This window comes from Molossus molossus, unplaced genomic scaffold, assembly GCF_014108415.1.
Source record: "Molossus molossus isolate mMolMol1 unplaced genomic scaffold, mMolMol1.p scaffold_m16_p_13, whole genome shotgun sequence".
NCBI classification, from domain to species: Eukaryota; Metazoa; Chordata; class Mammalia; order Chiroptera; family Molossidae; genus Molossus; species Molossus molossus.
Window position 1 is genome coordinate 19,815,156 of NW_023425348.1, and position 19,124 is coordinate 19,834,279.

Below are 19,124 nucleotides of genomic sequence, written 5' to 3' on the forward strand. Positions count from 1 at the left end.
TTGTTTTGTTTTTGTTTTGGTGATCTGTGTGTGATTCCTTACTTTGGTATATGTACATTTGAATAAGCAGTCTCCTTTTCCAGACTTTACAGGTTTGCTTTGACAGAGAAAGTTCTTTGTCTCAGTTTGGGTTTCTGGACATGTCTGCTGGTAATGCCTTTGGGCTGATGGGGCTTACTCTCAGGGTCTGTTTTGGGTGAGGTCACTGTCTGGGCTTTGAGGTCGATGGAAGAAGGGGTACCACTGGCTGGGAATAGTTGGTTATAACTGCTGACTTGGTTCCCTGCATAAGTGAGGCTGTGGGATGGGCTCCATGGTTGCCTGGGTACCCTGATCAGGGTTTCTTAATGGTTGGGACTGGGTACTATATTTAGCAGGAGGTGGGATGATTAATTAGTTTCTCTGCCTTGGTTGGGCAGCAGGATGGGCCCTAGGGCCTGCACAGCTTGTTTGGGGACCCAAATCAGACAAGATGGTTTGTAACTGGAACCAAGGTTCAATTGCCTGCCACCTCAAAAACCAAACTAGTGAGACAGATGCTGGTGAAAAGGGAAAACAGTTTATTTAAGTGCTGGCATCTCAAGAATTTGGGGGACTCCTGTCCAAAGCCCATCTTAGCATCTGAGTGCAGGCAGGGGTTTCTATAGGAAGGGAGAGGGAAATCAGAACAAAGGGATGAGGAGGAGGGGCTGTGGACAAGTAGGCAGTGTCCTTGCTGGTTGATATGGATTGTTAATGTCAGCACACTGGGACTGGTAAGTGCTAGCCAAATTCCTGCAGTGGGGCGAACTGTGTCAACTGAAGTCATGATCAAGGCTGTTTTTTGTATAAGCAGGAACTGGAAATACTAATGCCTACAATACGTTAATAAGGAAGCTATCCATATGTGAGTTCCTTTTACCAGTTTGTTAAATATATTTTATTCTAATCCCATTTCATGGTTAGTAATTATTCCCTGTTACATGTTCACTGAATTTCCTAACCAGAATGGGCCACCAGTTTTGCTCTACAGACAGTGAAACCTGCTGGCTATGCTCTCTGTTCAAGTGTCACTGTAAGCATAGCTATTGGTGGGCTATACAGCTTCCCATGTTCTCTGTTTAGGTTCCCTGGTTGGGTAGGCTGAAGGCCATTTTCAGCTATGGGCAGGGTTATGAATTAAGTTCCCTCTCCACTCACAGTGGGATAACTAACTCCAAGGTAAGTAAGACTCAAGCCGACCTGTGCCCCAACCTCCTTGGCCAAATAGGGCCACTGGCTATCTCTGCAGACTATCAGCTCTGCCTTTTGGACTCTGCTCGAACACTCCTAGGCTATGCAGCTTCTAGGTGTTCTTGCCAGCCTTTCTGGTTGGGCAGGGCTGGGAGTTTCACTCAGTAGTGGGCAGGTTTATGACTCAGCTCCTCTGCCTGGGTAAAGGCAGATCAGGCTCCAAAACTGGTAAATCTCTTCATTTTAAGACTGAGTCGGGCAGGCATGCACCGTGCTCAGTTCCCTAGTCAGACTGTACCAATAATTTCTTAATATATGCAAATATGCAGTCACTGCTTTTTATTTTATTTTATTTTATTTTATTTTTAATAATCCTCACCTGAGCCTAGCTGGTGTGGCTCAGTGGTTGAGCATCGACCCATGCACCAAGAGTTTGCCGGTTCCATTCCCAGTCAGGGCACATGCCTGGGTTGTGGACTGATCCCCATTGGGAGGAATGTAGGAGGCAGCTGATCAATATTCTCTCTCGTCGATGTTTCTATCTCTCTCTCCTTTCCCTTCTTCTCTTTCTAAAATAAATAAAGAAAAGTATTTTTAAAAATTAATAATCCTCACCCAAGGATATTTTTTCCATTGACTTTTAGAGAGAGTAGAAGGGGGGAGGAGGGAGGAGAGGAACATCAGTGTGAGAGAGACACATCGATTGGTTGCCTCCCACACATGCCCCGACCAGGGCCAAGGATAGAATCTACAATCCAGGCATGTGCCTTTGACTGGGAATTGAACCTGCGACCCTTTAGTCCAAAGGCCAGCGCTCTAACCACACCAGCCAGGGCTGTAGTCACTGCTTTTTGAATTATTTTCATTAACATATACAGGTATACATTAGAGATATTTTGGGTTCAGTTACAGACCACTCCAATAGAGTGAGTCTCACGAATTTTTGGTTTCCCAGTGCATACAAAAGTCATGTTTACGCTGAACTATAGTCTATTAAGTGTGCAATAGCATTGTCTAAAAAAAGTACATACCTTAATTTGTAAATACTTTGTTGCTTTAAAATGCTAACCATCATCTGATTCTTTAGCAAACCATAATCTTTGTCTGGTGGAAGGTCTTGCATCAATGTTGAAGGCTACTGACTGATCAGGATGGTAGTTGCTAAAGGTTGAGGTAGCTGTGCTAATATAAAATAAGACAACGGTGACATTTGCCACGTCGGTTGACTCTTCTTTTCCCAAATGATTTCTCTGTAGCATGAGAGGCTGTTTGATAGAGTTTTACTCATAGTAGAACTTCTTAACAAATTTGGAGCCATTCCTCTCAAACTCTGCCATTGTTTTATCAACTAAACTTATGTAATATTCTAAATCCTTTGTTGTCATCTCAACATTCCTCACAGCATCATCACCAAGAGTAGATTTCATCTCAAGAAACCACTTTCTTTGCTCATCCATAAGAAGTGTTAACCAGATTTTGGGCCCAAACCTTTCCAACAGCGGGGACCTTGGCGGATGTGAACGCAGATTGCAAAATGATTTCCATCTTACACTTTTAAAAACCTTCCCAGTACATCAAACTGGGCCCTCAGATTTTCTATAAGACCTCTGAGCCATTCCTCCCAGCTGCCCAGACTAAATCAAAGAAAACCTTGGCAAAACCCAATGTGAGAAATGTCGTGGTGGTGGATGATGTTCGCATTCCATTTTTGCTGTCAGGCACTTCATATAAAGACCTAATGCCACATGATTTGGCTAGAGCGGCACTTTCAGGTTTATTGCATCGGACCAATGTTCCAAAGGAAGTTGTTGATTATATCATCTTTGGTACAGTTATACAGGAAGTGAAAACAAGCAATGTGGCTAGAGAGGTTGCCCTTGGAGCTGGCTTCTCTGACAAGACTCCTGCTCACTGTCACCATGGCTTACATCTCTGCCAATCAAGCCATGACCACAGGTTTTGGATTGATTGCTTCTGGCCAGCCTGATGTGATTGATCATGGCAGGTGGTGTAGAATTAATGTCTGATGTCCCTATTTGTCATTCAAAGAAAATAAGGAAAATGATGCTTGAGCTCAATAAGGCCAAGACTCTGGGTCAGTGACTATCTTTAATCTCTAAATTCAGATTGAATTTCCTAGCACCTGAGTTCCCTGCAATGGCCAAGTTCTCCACCAGTGAGACCATGGAGCACTCTGCAGACCGACTGGCTGCTGCCTTTGCAGTTTCTTGGCTGGAACAGGATGAGTATGCACTGCGTTCGCATAGCCTGGCCAAGAAGGCACAGGATGAAGGTCTGCTTTCTGATGTTGTACCCTTCAAAGTACCAGGAAAAGATACAGTTACCAAAGATAATGGCATTCGTCCTTCCTCCCTGGAGCAGAGAGCCAAACTAAAACCTGCATTCATCAAGCCCTATGGCACAGTGACAGCCGCAAATTCTTCTTTCCTGACTGATGGTGCATCTGCAATGCTGATTATGGCAGAGGAAAAGGCTCTGGCCATGGGTTATAAGCTGAAGGCATATTTGAGGGAGTTTGTGTATGTGTCTCAAGATCCAAAAGATCAACTTTTGCTCGGACCAACATATGCTATTTTAAAAGTTCTAGAAAAGGCAGGATTAACAATGAATGATATTGATGCTTTTGAATTTCATGAAGTGTTCTCCGGTCAGATTTTGGCTAATTTTAAAGCCATGGATTCTGATTGGTTTGCACAAAACTACATGGGTAGAAAAACTAAGGTTGGAGCGCCTCCTTTAGAGAAGTTTAACAACCGGGGTGGATCGCTGTTCCTGGGACACCCATTTGGAGCCGCTGGCTGTCGGTTGGTCATGGCAGCTGACAACAGATTACGAAAAGAAGGAGGCCAGTTTGGTTTAGTGGCTGTGTGTGCAACTGGAGGGCAGGGCCATGCTATGATAGTGGAAACTTATCCGAAGTAGATCAAGAAACGGTGACCTGGAGTTTCTGTGCAACACTCACACAAGGCAATGCCATTTCAGCGCATTACTAAATGACACTTATAGTTCCTAGTTCCTCTTAGGAAAATAAAATTTGTGGCCTTCTGTTAAATACTTTGCAATTAAGCCTTGCCAGTGTCTTGAGCTTTTCAATAATCACAGTTTAATGCTTTTTCAAGGATTTCTTAGTCACCAGAAACTCACACGTGATACATTTAAGCATTTGTTTTTGGTCTGTTATCTTCATTAATGACTAAACAAGTGATTGAAGTTTGGAAAAGAGGTTAGCTGAGATTTGAAATCATCTTTGTAACATTTGCAAATTATACTCATTTCTGTTTGTGACCTAAAGCTAAGTGTTTTCTGTAAATACAAACCAATGTGCCTATATTTACTTAATTATGGAAAGATAATTCAGAATCCAAATATCACTGAAAACTTACAGTGAATGTTGAGAAACATAAATACCATGTTGGTTAACCTTAATAAAGTGGAGAGATATTGGGGGAGAAAAAAAAAAGTGTTAACCAAAGAATAGGTTTAGGCCATAATGAAAAAGAAAAAGCATTTATAGGGGCAAAAAGGATTGCAATCCAGGAGGCGCAGAATCAAGTAGCAACCCAAATTGAACTAAAGAGAACAAAGGCAGGGTTTATAAAAAACCACTAGCTCAGTTCCCATTTAGGTTCTTCATGCAAATGAAGGGTGTTGGCTAGGTTAACGGGTGGATTAGTTCCGGCATGCAAAGGAGGGAGGTGAAAACTACAAGGAGATAGTAGTCCATATATGTCCACAAAACAGTTGTTCAGGATGTCTATGGTTCATCCTTGAGCAGAGTTTAGCAATAGATTTCCAATTTAGTCGCAGCTCTGAGAACCAAGGCAGGATTCTAGGCCCACTTCCTCGGTGGCCTCCAACTCCATTTTACATGGTTCTCTAAGCAAAGCTAGTTCCATTTTATTTTCTCCATTATCTGAAGCAATTCCTCATCCATTAAAGTTTTTGGTTTTTTTTTATTCTCACCCGAGACATTTTTTTGTTTTTTGTTTAGATAGAGTGGGAGGGAGGGAGGGGGAGAGAGAGAGAGAAAGAGAGAGAGAAACATCGACGTGAAAGGGACACATCAAGTGGTTGACCCAACCAGGGCCGGGGACAAACTGCAACCGAGGTACATGCCCTTAGCAGGAACCGAACCCAGGTCTCTCTGGACCGCAGGCCGAAGCTCTAACCGCTGAGCCAAAACAGCCCAGGCCTCATCCATTAAAATTTTTTCCTGAGATTGTAGCAATGCAAAGTTCATATGGGATCTTACAGAATTCAAATTTGGGAGAGGCAGATTCAGGTAGCAACTCAGTTTGCCCTCCAGTGAGAATGAAGAAAGGCAGGGATTATAAAGGCAAAAAACATCATATTTTGTAATAAAGGAAACTTTTCCTATTGGCTGTCTAACACGGTAGGATGACTAGTTAAAAAGGATGATTAGGTTGGGTAGTGAGGTTCTGAGGTAAGCAGGTTCTGGGATGTGTTTCTTTGTCAGTGATTTTCAATCTTTTTAATCTCTTGGCACACACAAACTAATTACCAAAATTCTTCAGCACACCAAAAAATATATTTTTTGCCTATCTGACAAAAAAAAAAAAAAAAGGGTATAATTTTGATTCATTTACACCAGATGGTTATTGTGTCATTTTTTTTATTTGAGAGTCTAAGGGAAAAGAGGTCAGTGCCCCTGACTAAACAGTCAGGTATTGCATGTTTTAAAAATTCTTGTGAGACTTCCGGTCAAGATGGCAGGTAGGTAAATGCGGTATCACGTCCTCCCACAACCACATCAAAGTTACAACTAAAGTACAGAAAACCATCATTCAAAGCCGCCTGAAATCAAGCTGAATGGAAGTCCCACAACTACAAAATTAAAGCAGCAGCCACATCGAGACTGGTAGGAGGGGCGGAAGCGGAGGGGCGGAAGCAGACGGGCTGAAGCAGACGGGCTGGTCCCACACCCACGTGTGGCGGATAAAAATCAGGAGGATGCCTCGGCTGGGAAGGTCCTTCCTGAGGACTGAGGGGTCCCCGTCCCACACCAGGTGCCCTGCTCAGTGTGCCAGTGCCAGGAAGAGAAGTCCCCATAACTTCTGGTTGGAAAAACCAGTGGGAACTGAGGCTCGGGGAAACTGAAGCAGCTAGAGCCCTAGGCAGCTCCTTAAAAGGCCCACGCATGAACTTATCGAACTCACTCCCTCTCAGCTTGGAGGGGAGGCAGATCGAGGGGCACCAGAGACATACAGGGAAGAACTGAGCTGTTTGGCATTGGAGCAAGGGCTGGAGAGGGGGCTTTCTCTGGGACTAACGTGCTGTCAGAGGCCTTTGTTCCTTTGCTGAGCCCTTCCCTGGGGCAACAGACACCCACCATAGCTGGGACTCCAGCAACCTGGCTCACACTGGTTGCCCTGCCCTGGTGATTCTCTGAGGCCCCGCCCCACCCAACTTTCAAGCCTACCAAAGCTGTTGCCAGTTGCTTAACCATAGGATTGGCCTGTCTTGGATCCTGCTTCAGGTTTTCCTAAATTCTTTCAAACAAGCAGCATCTGGTCTCAGCTAGTCCCATACCTCTCATTCAGTAATACACAGAACAAACAGAGAGGCAGCCAAAATGAGAAGACAAAGAAACAGGTCCCAAATGAAAGAACAGAACAAAACCCCAAGAAAAGAACTAAGCGAAATGAAGATAAGCAACCTAACAGATGCTGAGTTCAAAATACTGCTAATAAGGATGCTCAATTAACTTAGTGAGGGCCTCAAGAGCATAAAAAAGGACCAGTCAGAAATGATGGATGCACAGTCAGAAATGAAGGAGGAATTAACTGAAATAAAGAATAATTTACACAGACTCAATAGTAGAGTACTTAACTCCAAGAATCAAACCATTGATTTGGAATATAAGGAAGCAAAAAACGCCCAATCAGAACAGCAAAAAGAAAAAAGAATCCAAAAAAAATGAGAGTGTAAGGAGCCTCTGGGACAACTTCAAGCGTGCCAACATTCGCATCTTGGGGATGCCAGAAGGAGAAGAGAGAGAACAAGAACTTGAAAACCTGTTTGAAACAATAATGGCAGAAAACTTTCCTAACTTAGTGAAGGAAACAGACATACAAGTCCAGGAAGCACAGAGAGTCTCAAACAAGATGAAGCCCAAGAGGCCCACACCAAGACACATCATCATCAAAATGCAAAAGGTTCAAGACAAACAGAATATTAAAAGCAGCAAGAGAAAAGCAGTTAGTTACCTACAAGGGAGTTCCCATAAGACTGTCAGCTGATTTCTCAAAAGAAACTTTGCAGGCCAGAAGGCTGTGTCAAGAAATATTCAGAGTGATGAAAAGCAAGAACGTACAACCAAGATTACTCTATCCTGTAAAGCTGTCATTTAGAATTGATGGCCATATAAAGAGTTTCCCAGACAAGAAAAAGTTAAAGGAGTTCATCACCATCAAACCGTTATTATATGAAATGATGAAGGGTCTTTTTGAAGAAAAAGATAAAATGTATGAACAAACAAAGTGGCAATGAATACATATCTATCGACAATGGAATCTACAAACAAAATGAACAGGCAGAACAAAAACATTCTCATAGATTCAGAGAACATTTTGTTGGTTGCCAGATGGGAGGGGGTTTGGGGGAATGGGTGAAAAAGGTGAAGGGATTAAGAAGTACAAATTCATTGCTAGACTGACAAACCTCAAAGGGAACGGGGTTGGGGAGTGGGAAGAAATAAACCAAAGAACTTATATGCATAGCCAGTGGACACAGACAATAGTGTGGGAAAAGGCAGGAGGGGGGCGGGAGTGGGGAGGGGGGAGTCAATGGGGGGAAAGTGAGGAACATCTGTAATACATTCAACAATAAAGATTTTTTAAAAAAATTCTTGTGGTACACTGGTTAAAAATCACTGCTCTGTAGTTAAGTGTGAAAGTCCAAGAATTTAAACCTCACTTAGGTCCTCTATGCAAATGAAAGATACAGACTAGAGTGACACCTTTCAGGATGAAGAGTTCATGTGGCCTCATTGCCATGGTGAAGAGAAAGTGAAGTTTAGGATGTGGTATCATACCTTGTTCAAAAGTTTGGAGGTGGGATGAGCATAAGGCAACCTCTTCATGACCTCCCAGCTCTAGTTTCAGTCTTCTTGGGAATAAGTGATTCACTGTATTGTGATAATTTCCATTTGCAGTTATTAATGACATTGAGAATGGTAAATCCTTTCAGAAGGTTTTCAATTTACTTTGCCCAGATCCATCAGAGGAATCACTGTCTATGGCAGCTATAGCCTTATGAAGTGTATTTCTTAAATAAAACCTGAAAGTCATCATTACTCCCTTGATCCATGGGCTACAGAATGGATGTTGAATTAGCAGGCATGAAAACATTAATCTCATTGTACATCTCCATCGGAGCTCTTGGGTGACCATGTGCTTTGTTGATGAACAGTAATATATTGAAAGGAATCTTTTTTCTGAGCAGCAGGTCTTAAACAGTGGACTTAACATATTCAGTAAACCATGTTGTAAACAGATGTGCAGTTATCTAGGCTTTATTCCATGTATAGGGCACAAGCAGAGCAGAGGGAGTCAGCCTGTCCTTTGAAGCTTTAAAGCCAGGCATTGACTTCTCCTTTCTAGCTATGAAAGTCCTAGATGGCATTTTCCAGCTGTTTCATCTACATTGAATATCTGTTGTTTAATGGAGCCACATTGATTAGTTAGCTAGATCTGGATAACTGCTGCAGCTTCTACATCGGCACATGTTGCTTCACCTTGCACTTGTCTTTTGGAGATGGCTTCTTTCCTGAAACCTCATGAACCAACTTCCAGCTTCAGACATTTCCTCTGCAGCTTCCTCAGCTCTCTCAACCTTCATAGAACTGAAGAGAGTTAGGGTGTTGCTCTGGATTAGGCTTTGGTTTAAGGGAATGTTGTGGTTGGTTTGATCTTCTATCCACACCACTAAAACTTCTCCGTATCAGCAGTAAGGCTGTTTCACTTCCTATCATTTGTGTGTTCACTAGAGTAGCACTTAAAATTTCTTACAAGAACTTTTTCTTTGCATTCACAACTTAGCTAACTGTGTGGTGCAAGAAGGCTAGTTTCTGGCCTGTCTCAGCTTTTGACATGCCTTCCTCACTAAGCTTAATCATATCTAGCATTTGATTTAAAGTGATGTCCCTGCCCTGGCCGGTTTGGCTCAGCGGTTAGAGCGTAGGCCTGCGGTCCTGAGAGACCCGGGTTCGGTTCCTGCTAAGGGCGCATACCTCGGTTGCAGTTTGTCCCCGGCCCTGGTCGGTTGTGCGGGTGGCAGCCACTCCATGTGTTCCTTTCGCATCGATGTTTCTCTCTCTCTCTGTTCCTCTCTCTCCCTCCCACTCTACCTGAACAAAAAATGGAAAAATGTCCTCGGGTGAGGATAAAAAAAAATAAAAATAAAAAAAATAAAGTGATGTCCCTACTGCTATAGAATATCCAAAAATTGATATATATACCCAGACACAAAACTTATCGACAACTGGCTATTCAGTTAATAAAAAGTTTTGTGTCTGGGCACATTCATCAGTTATTTTGATATTCTGTAGTTGTCAGGATGTCACCAAATTAAATATAGAAGTTTTCCAACTGTGAATGTATTAGCCAGTCATGGATTTTGAACAGTAAATGGAAAATAAAACAGCCTTTTTAAATATGAAGCCACATGCTTATTCAGTTTTTATCTTCACATTCTAGTAAGTAAATGTACTTTCACTGTTGAACAACAGCAACAAGAGGCATACTACATACCTTATTTAGTTGTAAACTTTCTGGGTTTTTCTATTATGAAGTCAAAGACAATCTTTATAACTTCCTTGAGATTGCTAAAATTTACATAGCAAACTCATTACATAGAAATAAATTACTGTAAAGAAATTGATCTAGGTAATTTTCCATCAGGACAAGAGTTTTATTTAGAAAATTTTTTGTTTTATTTTAAAAGTATCTTATTATACATGCTTTGTCCATCTACTAATTAGTTGCAAAGCAGTTGACCTCCAGCAAAGTAAGTTCCTGTGCAAATTCAGGGCCTACAGACAGGGAGATGATAATTCTTGACTTTTACACTACTTAGATAGGGGTACCTAAAAGTGTTTCCATAGATCCATGGAAATTGATTATAGACACTAGACAGTAGAAACTTCTTTTACTTTGAGGGGGAAAGCATAGATGTTAATATCCATTAAATATGAACAGAGAAAGAATGGAAAATGAAATATACAACTGATTCCAACCCATAGGTTTTGTGAAGACTGATTGAGGCAAACTGTAAAAAGTGTTGCAGTGCTTAATATATTATTTTTGGCCATTATATCGTTTAAAATTGTTGGCTCCTATTTTGATTGATTTGCATTTTCATTGGCCTTTCTCTTATATAGTTAGAGGGAAAGGAACTGATATGACCTTAAAATCTCTGCCTGAGTTTCCTTCTACTACTTTATAGCATTATGTAAGGATGAAATGAGTAAATATATGTAAAGCACTGAGAACAGTGCCTGGCACATAATAAGTGCTATGTACATGTTATCAGTTACTGTTAATAATGATCCAAATATAGTGGTCAAGAGCAAAGAAGTTGGAGTTGGAGTTCTAATAGGTTACTGTAGTTACTTAGAGTCAAAACTACAAAAATCCTGCTGATCTTATTGAAGTTTACTGATACTCCACTATATAAGCCTCTGATATTCCTTTGTTATATTCACTCAACAAATGTTCATTTTGAACCTAATGTGTTTTGAAGCATGCCAGGTACTGTGGGACCTACAGACTTTACTATACATTGATACTGCCCTTAGGATGCTTATAATTTAATTGGAAAGGTAATAAAAACAACAACAGCTATAATAAAAGACCAGTATGCTAAATGTGGTAATGAAAATGAAAACATAAGTGAGCACTCAAGAGGGAGAGATTATTTTAATGTGGGAAAACCTTAGAGCAGCTGTTCTCAACCTGTGCGTTGCAAGGCGGTCGAACGACCCTTTCACAGGGGTCGCCTAAGATCGTTGGAAAACACATATTTCCGATGGCGATTCATAACAGTAGCAAAATTACAATTATGAAGCAGCAACAAAAATTATTTTATGGTTGGGGGTCACCACAACATGGGGCACTGTATTAAAGGGTCACGGCATTAGGAAGGTTGAGAACCACTGCCTTAGAGGAAATAGCGTGAACTAGGTCTGAGTGGATGTGACATTCAGAGCTGGAGTGAGGAGAAAGGGGCGTTATCAGGGGAGAACACAGCGCAAAGAAACACGCGGGGAAGGAAATGGTGTGTGCTGCAAAGAAGGCCAAAGCCATCTTTATTTGCACATTTACCTTGTTGTAAAATGATAGTGGTGATGGTAACAATGGTAACCTCTTGCTGAGCATAATGCTGTTGCCAAGCATTATAAAAGTGTTTCACCTTTGTTATTAAATTCCACAGAAAGTAACCAAATGAGTTGATTGTTTTCCCTGTTTTAGAGATGAGGAAAAGTTGTACAGCTAGAAAGGGATTTTGTAACCATTTAAGCACAGGAGTGGTTGACTCTGCCTTTCTTTCTAAATTACATGGCTGCCTGTTTAGAATCTCAAGTGATTGGCAGATAATTAGACACATATGCTGTTACCTAGAGACTAGAAATTGATACAAATTATAATTTTCTGCATTCCCACTTCTATATTTTCCACAAAGATTTTCTGCCTCCTCCAGCATTTTCCAGAAACCCCTGAGTGAAAACATGTTTTTGGTCTGTCTTGCACTGAGACTGTTGGTGGAAAGGTGCTTTTGATCCTGCAGTTGTGCTGAGTTAGATGGGGTGGAGGGAACACTCATTCTGCCTTAGTGATGTGAGGACCCACCTCTATAACCTTTACCCTCTCTCTTCCAGTATCAGATGACTGGTTCATCTGTACAATCAAGTTTGAACTTTTAGAATGAAATTCAGGGTGCTTTGTGCCCTGACTCCATTCACCCCTGGGTTTGTTTCCAAATGAGTAAAATGACAGTAAAAATACTTCTGTATGCCTCAAGGTTTATTATGGGATAAAACAAAATTCTGTATGTGAAATACCATAAACTATTTACTGCTATGTAAATATTGTTTTTATAATGACAGTTCTGTGAGATAGTTACATCCTCCTAGGCTTCTAGATACATAACAGTCTTTGTTTCTACACTTGAGTGGCTTCAGATGGCTTATTTTAGCTTCTGTCTCCTTTTTCTAACAGACTCAACTGCCATTTCTTTGTGTTGCCGTTATGCCCACTCTAAAGCCCACTTCTCCCTCCACCTGCGCTTTTAGTCAGCAGTCAGCTAGGAAACCACACAAGAGAAATTGTTACCAATGTGTCTAAAATTAAGGTAATTTTGTTCCTTTCTTTTATAAAGGATGAGATATTTTTATCTTTATTGGTTAAAATTCTTTCATAGTTATCTTTAGAGGCTTTAAAAATTATAGAAGTTAATAATGCATGCACTTAATCTTTCAAGCAATGCAAAAGCATGTAACATAAAAAAATAATCTAGCCCCTCCCTCCTTTTCCTTTCCCGATAATTTCCTAGATATAATCACTGTTTGCTGGTATGAATATACAAAATAGGCCTGTTCATAATATTGTGCAAGATTTTTGTTTGTTTGTTTTTTGTTAACCCTCACCTGAGGATATTTTTCCATTGTTTTTTTTTTTTTGAGGGAAAGGGAGGGAGGGAGAGAGACAAAAACATCAATATGAGAGAAAGATATCGATTGGTTGCCTCCTGCATGACCCTGACCTGGGCTGAGGATCAATTTTGCAATCCTTTGGTGCACAGGCCAACACTTTAACTGCTGAGCCAAACTGGCCAGGGATGCAAGTTGATTTTTTTTTTACTGAATTATGAAATATTGATCATTTTATGTTAGTACACTATTGGTTATTGCTGCATAACAGAACCCCAGAACTTAGTGGTCTAAGATTTTATTTATTATCTCACGGTTCCTGTGAACTAGGATTTAAGTAGTGGTTTAGCTGGATACTTAGCTGGGGTCAGATTTGAGGTTGAAGTCATGAAGGCTGAAGGCCTCATTCTGAGGTGAACTAACAAACAGGCTGTCTGTTGGCAGGCCTCGGCTCCTCTCCTTATATAGGATAGGGCTGCTTGAATATCTTCACTGCATGGTAGGAGGCTTCCTTAAGTGAGCAATTCTAGAGATTCCTAGATCCTAAAGAGAGACAGATAGAAGCTATCTTTTTTATGATCTAGCCTCGGAAGTCACACAGTATCCCTTCTGCCATATTCTGTTAGAAGTAAGACTCTGTTAGGTCCACATACAAGGGAGGTGGAATTAGGCTTCACCTTTTGAAGGGAGAATTTGTGGGCATATTTTAAAACCACCACTGTATGTATATATCTGTCTGATAATTTCCCTGTTTGCATTATGTTTCATAGTATAGATGTACCATAATTTTCTTGACTGTGCCCCCATTAATGGATATTGTTACTCTTCTAAACAGTGCTGCAGTGAGCACACAAATATACCTTTCCCAACTTCAGCTAGGATTTAGCTAGAAGCTTAGAAGTCAAATTGTTTGGTCAATAATTGTTAGAGTTTTGAGTGAGGGCCTAAGGGGATAGATCTCTTAACTAAAGAACCTGAATGTATACAAACATGTTTTGCCTTTCAGCTGTGTTCTGGGTAGATTATTCAGAAAGGTCATTGCATGTAATCAGTCTCATAGAAACAGAAAACATCTCAAAACATAATTCTCAGTATAAAAATAATTTGAATTCTGTGAGGAATGAATGAACTAGAGGAGTCGATGTTAACATGAGTGAAATTCATTAACAACATGGAGTACAAAAAGCAAGAACAGAAAGGTACCTATAACATGATGCAGACACAACGGGGAGCAGAGAGAACACACCGCCTTCAGACCCAGGTGAGGAGTTTGGGAAGTGGCGGCTCCTTCCTAAGAGGGCTACACAGAAAGGAGTGTTCTCATATGAGATCCAGAGCCAAGTAACAGCAAGCAGGTGAAGGATATTTTCAAAGAAGTTGAGGATATAGGGAAATTGGCTGGTGACTGATCATGAGTTTCGGTAACTGGGAGAGATGGGTGATGATGTCAGTAACCTCATCAGTGAGGGAGTTTTCAGAGCTGTATTAGGAGGACCTGTGGGTGGGCACCCTGGGGTGCCTGGCATAGGTAGGGATAAAGGGCACACACAAAAAAAGGAAAGAGATTTATGATAAATTCAGGATAAAGGTTCTTCTGACAGAAGTACATTTGAGGAGGGGCATACCTTTTGGGAATTTCTTAATTGGCAGTTTTATTTCTTAATCATGATGGTGAGAATACAAATGCTTGTATTCTTTGTACCTTTTTTAAGTCTTCAGTATTGCTTAATGAAAATTATATAAAGCTCTTGATTTTTATTTATTTATTTTTTTAATATGTTTGTATTGATTTTTGAGGGAGAGAGAGACAAACATGAATGTGAAAGACAAACATAGATCAGCTGCCTCCTGCGTGCGCTCTACTGGGGATCAAGCCTGCAACCTGGGCATGTGCCCTGACTGGGAATCAAATGGAACCTCTCAATTCATGGGATGACGCTTAATCCACTGAACCACACCAGCAGGACAAGGCTCTTGATTTTTTTTTTTCTTTTTTTAATCCTCACCCGAGGATATTTTTTCATTTATCTTCAGATAAAGTGGGAGGGAAAAGAGAGAGAAACATTGCTGTAAGATGTCGTGTGCCTCCCACATGACCCTGACTAGGGCCAGGGATGAGCTGCAACTGAGGTACCTGCCCTTGACTGGAATTGAACCCATAACTCTTTGGTCTGCAAGCAGAAGCTCAAACCACTGAGCAAAACCTGCCAGGGCTTTTTTTTTAAAAATCTTCATCCAAGGTCCAGCCGGTGTGGCTCAGTGGTTGAGCATCGATCCATGCACCAAGAGGTCACAGGTTAAATTCCCGGTCAGGGCACATGCCCAGGTTGTGGGCCCAGTCCCCAATGGGAGGCATGCAGGAGGCGGCCAGTCAATGTTCTCTCTCATCAGTGTTTCTAGCTCTCCCTCTCCCTTCCTCTCTCTCTCAAAATTAATACAGAAAAAAAATTTTGAAAAAAATAAATCCTCACCTGAAGATATTTTTCCATTTAGCTTCAGATAGAGTAGGAGAGAGAAAGGGTGTGAAAAAAACATCAATGCGAGAGAGACATATCGACTGGCTGCCTCCCACATGACCCTGACCAGGGCCAGGGATGAACTGCAACCAACCGAGGTATGTTCCCTTGACCAGAATCGAACCCTGACTCTATGGTCTGCGGTCCGATGCTCTAATTGCTGAACCAAACAAGCCAGGGCAAGGTTCCTGATTTTAAATTTAAATTTAAAAAATCTAGTAAGCTCTTATTTTAGCTTCAGCTTTTGGTATTAAGTATATATATTTGTTTATTGAAGGTGATTTTCATGCAATGAATATAGTCAATGATAAAATTAATAACCTGAAGTAAATACAGCAGGCTCTGGGATTCAGGTAGATTTTCATCAGGAACAATGAGCAAACCAGTGAAAGGATCACCAGGCCCAGAGGAGTCCATTAAGGTCTGCTCACCACCTTATCTGACAATGAGAGATTTAGGGCATTTACTTAACCTTCTGAGTCACACTTTTCTTATCCATAAGTTTCAAAGAGCAAACCTATTCTTGACTTTGACTCTCGGGTACCATTTCTAGTAATTGCAAAGTTTGCTTTTTTGTTTTTTGTTTTTGTTTTTTTTGTCATGCAAGGAAAAACATTCAGTATTAAATACTAGATTTTTCTGATACCTTTAAGTGATGAGTTCAACTTATTTACTAGTGGATACGAAACTCTGCAGTTGTCATTTCAAGGGCTTTCTTTTTGCTGACATTTGAGCAGACTTTTTTCCGCTGACTGAAGATCTCTTTGTTATGCTTTGAGCTTGTTAATGACTGAATTCTTAGGCAGCAGCTGCACATTACACTTGCTTATTCTCCATGTTTAGGCCATAAATCTTCTGCAACTAACTGAAAGCACCACCTGCACAGCCTTTTGAGGTTGCAAATATAGTTCTAATGTTATTTCAAAATATTTCAGGCCTGTTTTCTCACACATTTCAGCCCTGCTAGGAACAATGCAATATTTCAGGGGATGAGAAGTTGTTGCTGTTTTATGTGTGTTTTACAGTGCTGTCAGACAGACTGGTAGGGTTTTCTGTATGTAGGTTTATAGAACATGGGACATCAAGAGTATTTGTTACATACCCAGCTGAGGCTTATTAAATACTTAGAATAATTCCGAGAATGTTTACGTTATTTTTTCTACCTAAAATCCACTACTAGTTTATTCTTAGCAACATGTTAAATGTCAACTGTGGGGCAATGACACTCACTCACGCATCCCAACCAAAGCTTTTCAACCTGGTGGCACTACTTTCTGTGATTTAACATAGTGATTAAGAACAGGGACCCTTGAGCCAAACTGCCTAAATTCTAATCTTGGTTCCTCCCCTTACTAGTTTGTGCTCAGGTTACTCAACCTCTCCCTGCCTCATTTCATCTGTAAAATGCAAATGATCATAACATCTGCCTCCTAGGGTAATTATGAAAATTGTAATATTTTTAAAATATTTAGAACAGTGTCTGGCTCAGAATGAATACTGTTTAAGTATTCATTAAATAAAGATGTGTGGACAGACAGACAGCTTTAGTGCCCACAGGACTGGGCTTAACCTTGTGAGCTTGTTCTTAGGTTGGATCTAGCCCCAAACAGTAAAAGACACTGTGTGCTCAAATTAGTTATATGAGCTAATAAAAATAAGGAGGAACATAAAGCATTAACAAATGATCCTTTCTCTTTGGCTGAACCAAACCAGAAGCCTAGGCGACAAGGGAGCCAATCCATAAGGGTTCCTTTTCAGGTCAGAGAGCAGGCAGGACAAGGGAGGGATCTGAGGGACAGACAGAGCGCCCATCACAGTTTCTAAGACTTTTGTTGATGGTTTCCTTCACTGTGCAAAAACTTTTTAGTTGTTTGTAGTCCCATTTGTTTATTTTTCTTTTATTGCCCTTGCCCAAAGAGACCTATTCAAAAAGAAATTATTAAGACCAGTCAGTGTCAAAGAGTTTACTACTCGTGTTTTCTTCTAGAGTTTTATGGGTTCAGGTCTTATATTTACGTCTTTAGTCCATTTTGAGTTTATTTTTGTATGTGGTGTAGAAAGCAATCCAGTTTCACTTTTATGCATGTATCTGTCCATTTTTCCCAGCATCATTAATTGAAGAGACTGCCTTTACCCCATTGCATATCCTCATCTACTTTGTCACAGATTAATTGACTATATAAGCGAGGATTTATCTCTGGGCTTTTTATTCTATTTCATGGATCTATATATCTCTTTTTATATTGATATTTTGATTATTGCAGCTCTGTAGTATACATACTTTGAAATCAGGGAGTGTGATGCCTGATTTCTTTGTTCTTTCTCAAGGTTTCTTAGTCTCTTCGGGGTCTTCTGTGGTTCCGTATAAATTTTAGGATTAGTTCTAGTTCTGAGAAGAATGCAGTTGGTATTTTGATAGGGATTGAATTGAATCTGTATATTGCTTTAGGTAGTAAGAACATTTTAGCAATATTAATCTCTCCAATCCATGAGCATAGTATATCCTTTCATTTATTTGTATATGCTTCAATTTCTTTGGTATTTTATAGTTTCCAGAGTACAGGTCTTTCTCTTTGGTTAAATTTATTCCTAGGTATTTTTTGCTTTTTTATGCCATAGTAAACAGGATTGTTTTCTTAATTTCTCCTCATCATCATTTATTATTGTATAGAAAGGCAACATATTTCTGTATATTGATTTTGCATCCTTCAACTTTACTGAATTCATTTATTAGTTCTAGTAGTTTTTTTTATGAAATCTGTTAGGGTTTTCTATATATATTATCGTGTCGTGCAAATAGTGAGAGTTTTAGTTCTTCCTTTTCAATTTACATATCTTTTTTCTTTCCTTGTCCCTGGTTAGGACTTAACAATACTATGTTGAATAGAAATGGGCACTGTTGTATTGTGGATCTTAGAGAAAAGCTTTCAGCTTTTTACTGTTGGGTATGTTAGCTGTGGGTTTGTCATATGTAGCCTTTATTATGTTGAGATATCTTCCTTCGGTACCCACTTTGTTGCAAGTTTTTATCATAAATTGATGTTGAATTTTGTCAGATTTCTTTTTCTGTATCTGTTGAGATGATCACATGATTTTAATCCTTCCTTTTTTTTTTTTTTGGTTAATCTTCACCTGAAGATATTTTTCCATTGAATTTTAGAGAGAGTGGAAGGGAGGGAGGGAGAGAAAAAGGGAGAGGGAGAGAGAGACATTGATGTGAGAGAAACACATTGATTGGTTTCCTCCTGCATAACCATGACCAGGGCTAGGGATCAAACCTGCAACCCAGAAACATACCCTTGACTGGAATGGAACCCTCAACCCTTCGGTCCGCAAGCCAGCGCTCTAACCACTGAGCAAGCCATCCAGGGCAATCCTTTATTTTCGTAATGTGGCATAGAATATTGATTGATTTGTGGATGTTGAGTCATCCTTACATCCTTGGAATAAATCCCACTAGATCATGGTGAATGATTCTCTTAATGTGCTGCTGAATTTGGTTTGCTAGTATCCAATTGAGGTTTATGTTCATCAGTGATATTTGCCAGCAATTTTTCTTTTTTTGTGTGGTGTCCTGTCTGATTTGGTATCCAAATAATGCTGGCTTCATAAAATGAGTTTGGAAGTATTCCCTCCTCTTCAACTTTTAAAAGAGTTGAGAAGCATTGTTATTAATTCTTTGAGTGTTTGGTAGAATTCACCAGGGA

General features: G+C 40.3%; 2 protein-coding genes across 3 annotated transcripts in view; both read left to right on the forward strand.

Moving 5' to 3' along the window:
- LOC118627708 (trifunctional enzyme subunit beta, mitochondrial-like) overlaps positions 1 to 4,362 on the forward strand; it is a 29,157-nt gene extending 24,795 nt beyond the window's left edge. Inside the window, 4 exon segments of the mRNA XM_036258177.1 lie at positions 1,105 to 1,200; positions 2,783 to 3,123; positions 3,125 to 3,203; positions 3,205 to 4,362. Of these exon segments, the coding sequence (XP_036114070.1) occupies positions 1,105 to 1,200; positions 2,783 to 3,123; positions 3,125 to 3,203; positions 3,205 to 4,155 (1,467 nt within the window). The 3' untranslated portion in view covers positions 4,156 to 4,362.
- Positions 1 to 19,124, forward strand: part of TMEM123 (transmembrane protein 123) — a 54,021-nt gene that overhangs the window by 25,477 nt on the left and 9,420 nt on the right. The window contains exon 1 of one of the 2 annotated variants that reach the window (XM_036258257.1): positions 12,581 to 12,603. The exons of the other annotated variant lie outside the window; for it this stretch is intronic. The gene's annotated coding sequence lies outside the window, so the exon portion shown is untranslated. Of the gene's footprint in view, positions 1 to 12,580; positions 12,604 to 19,124 lie in introns of those variants that run through there. 2 annotated transcript variants of the gene reach the window in all.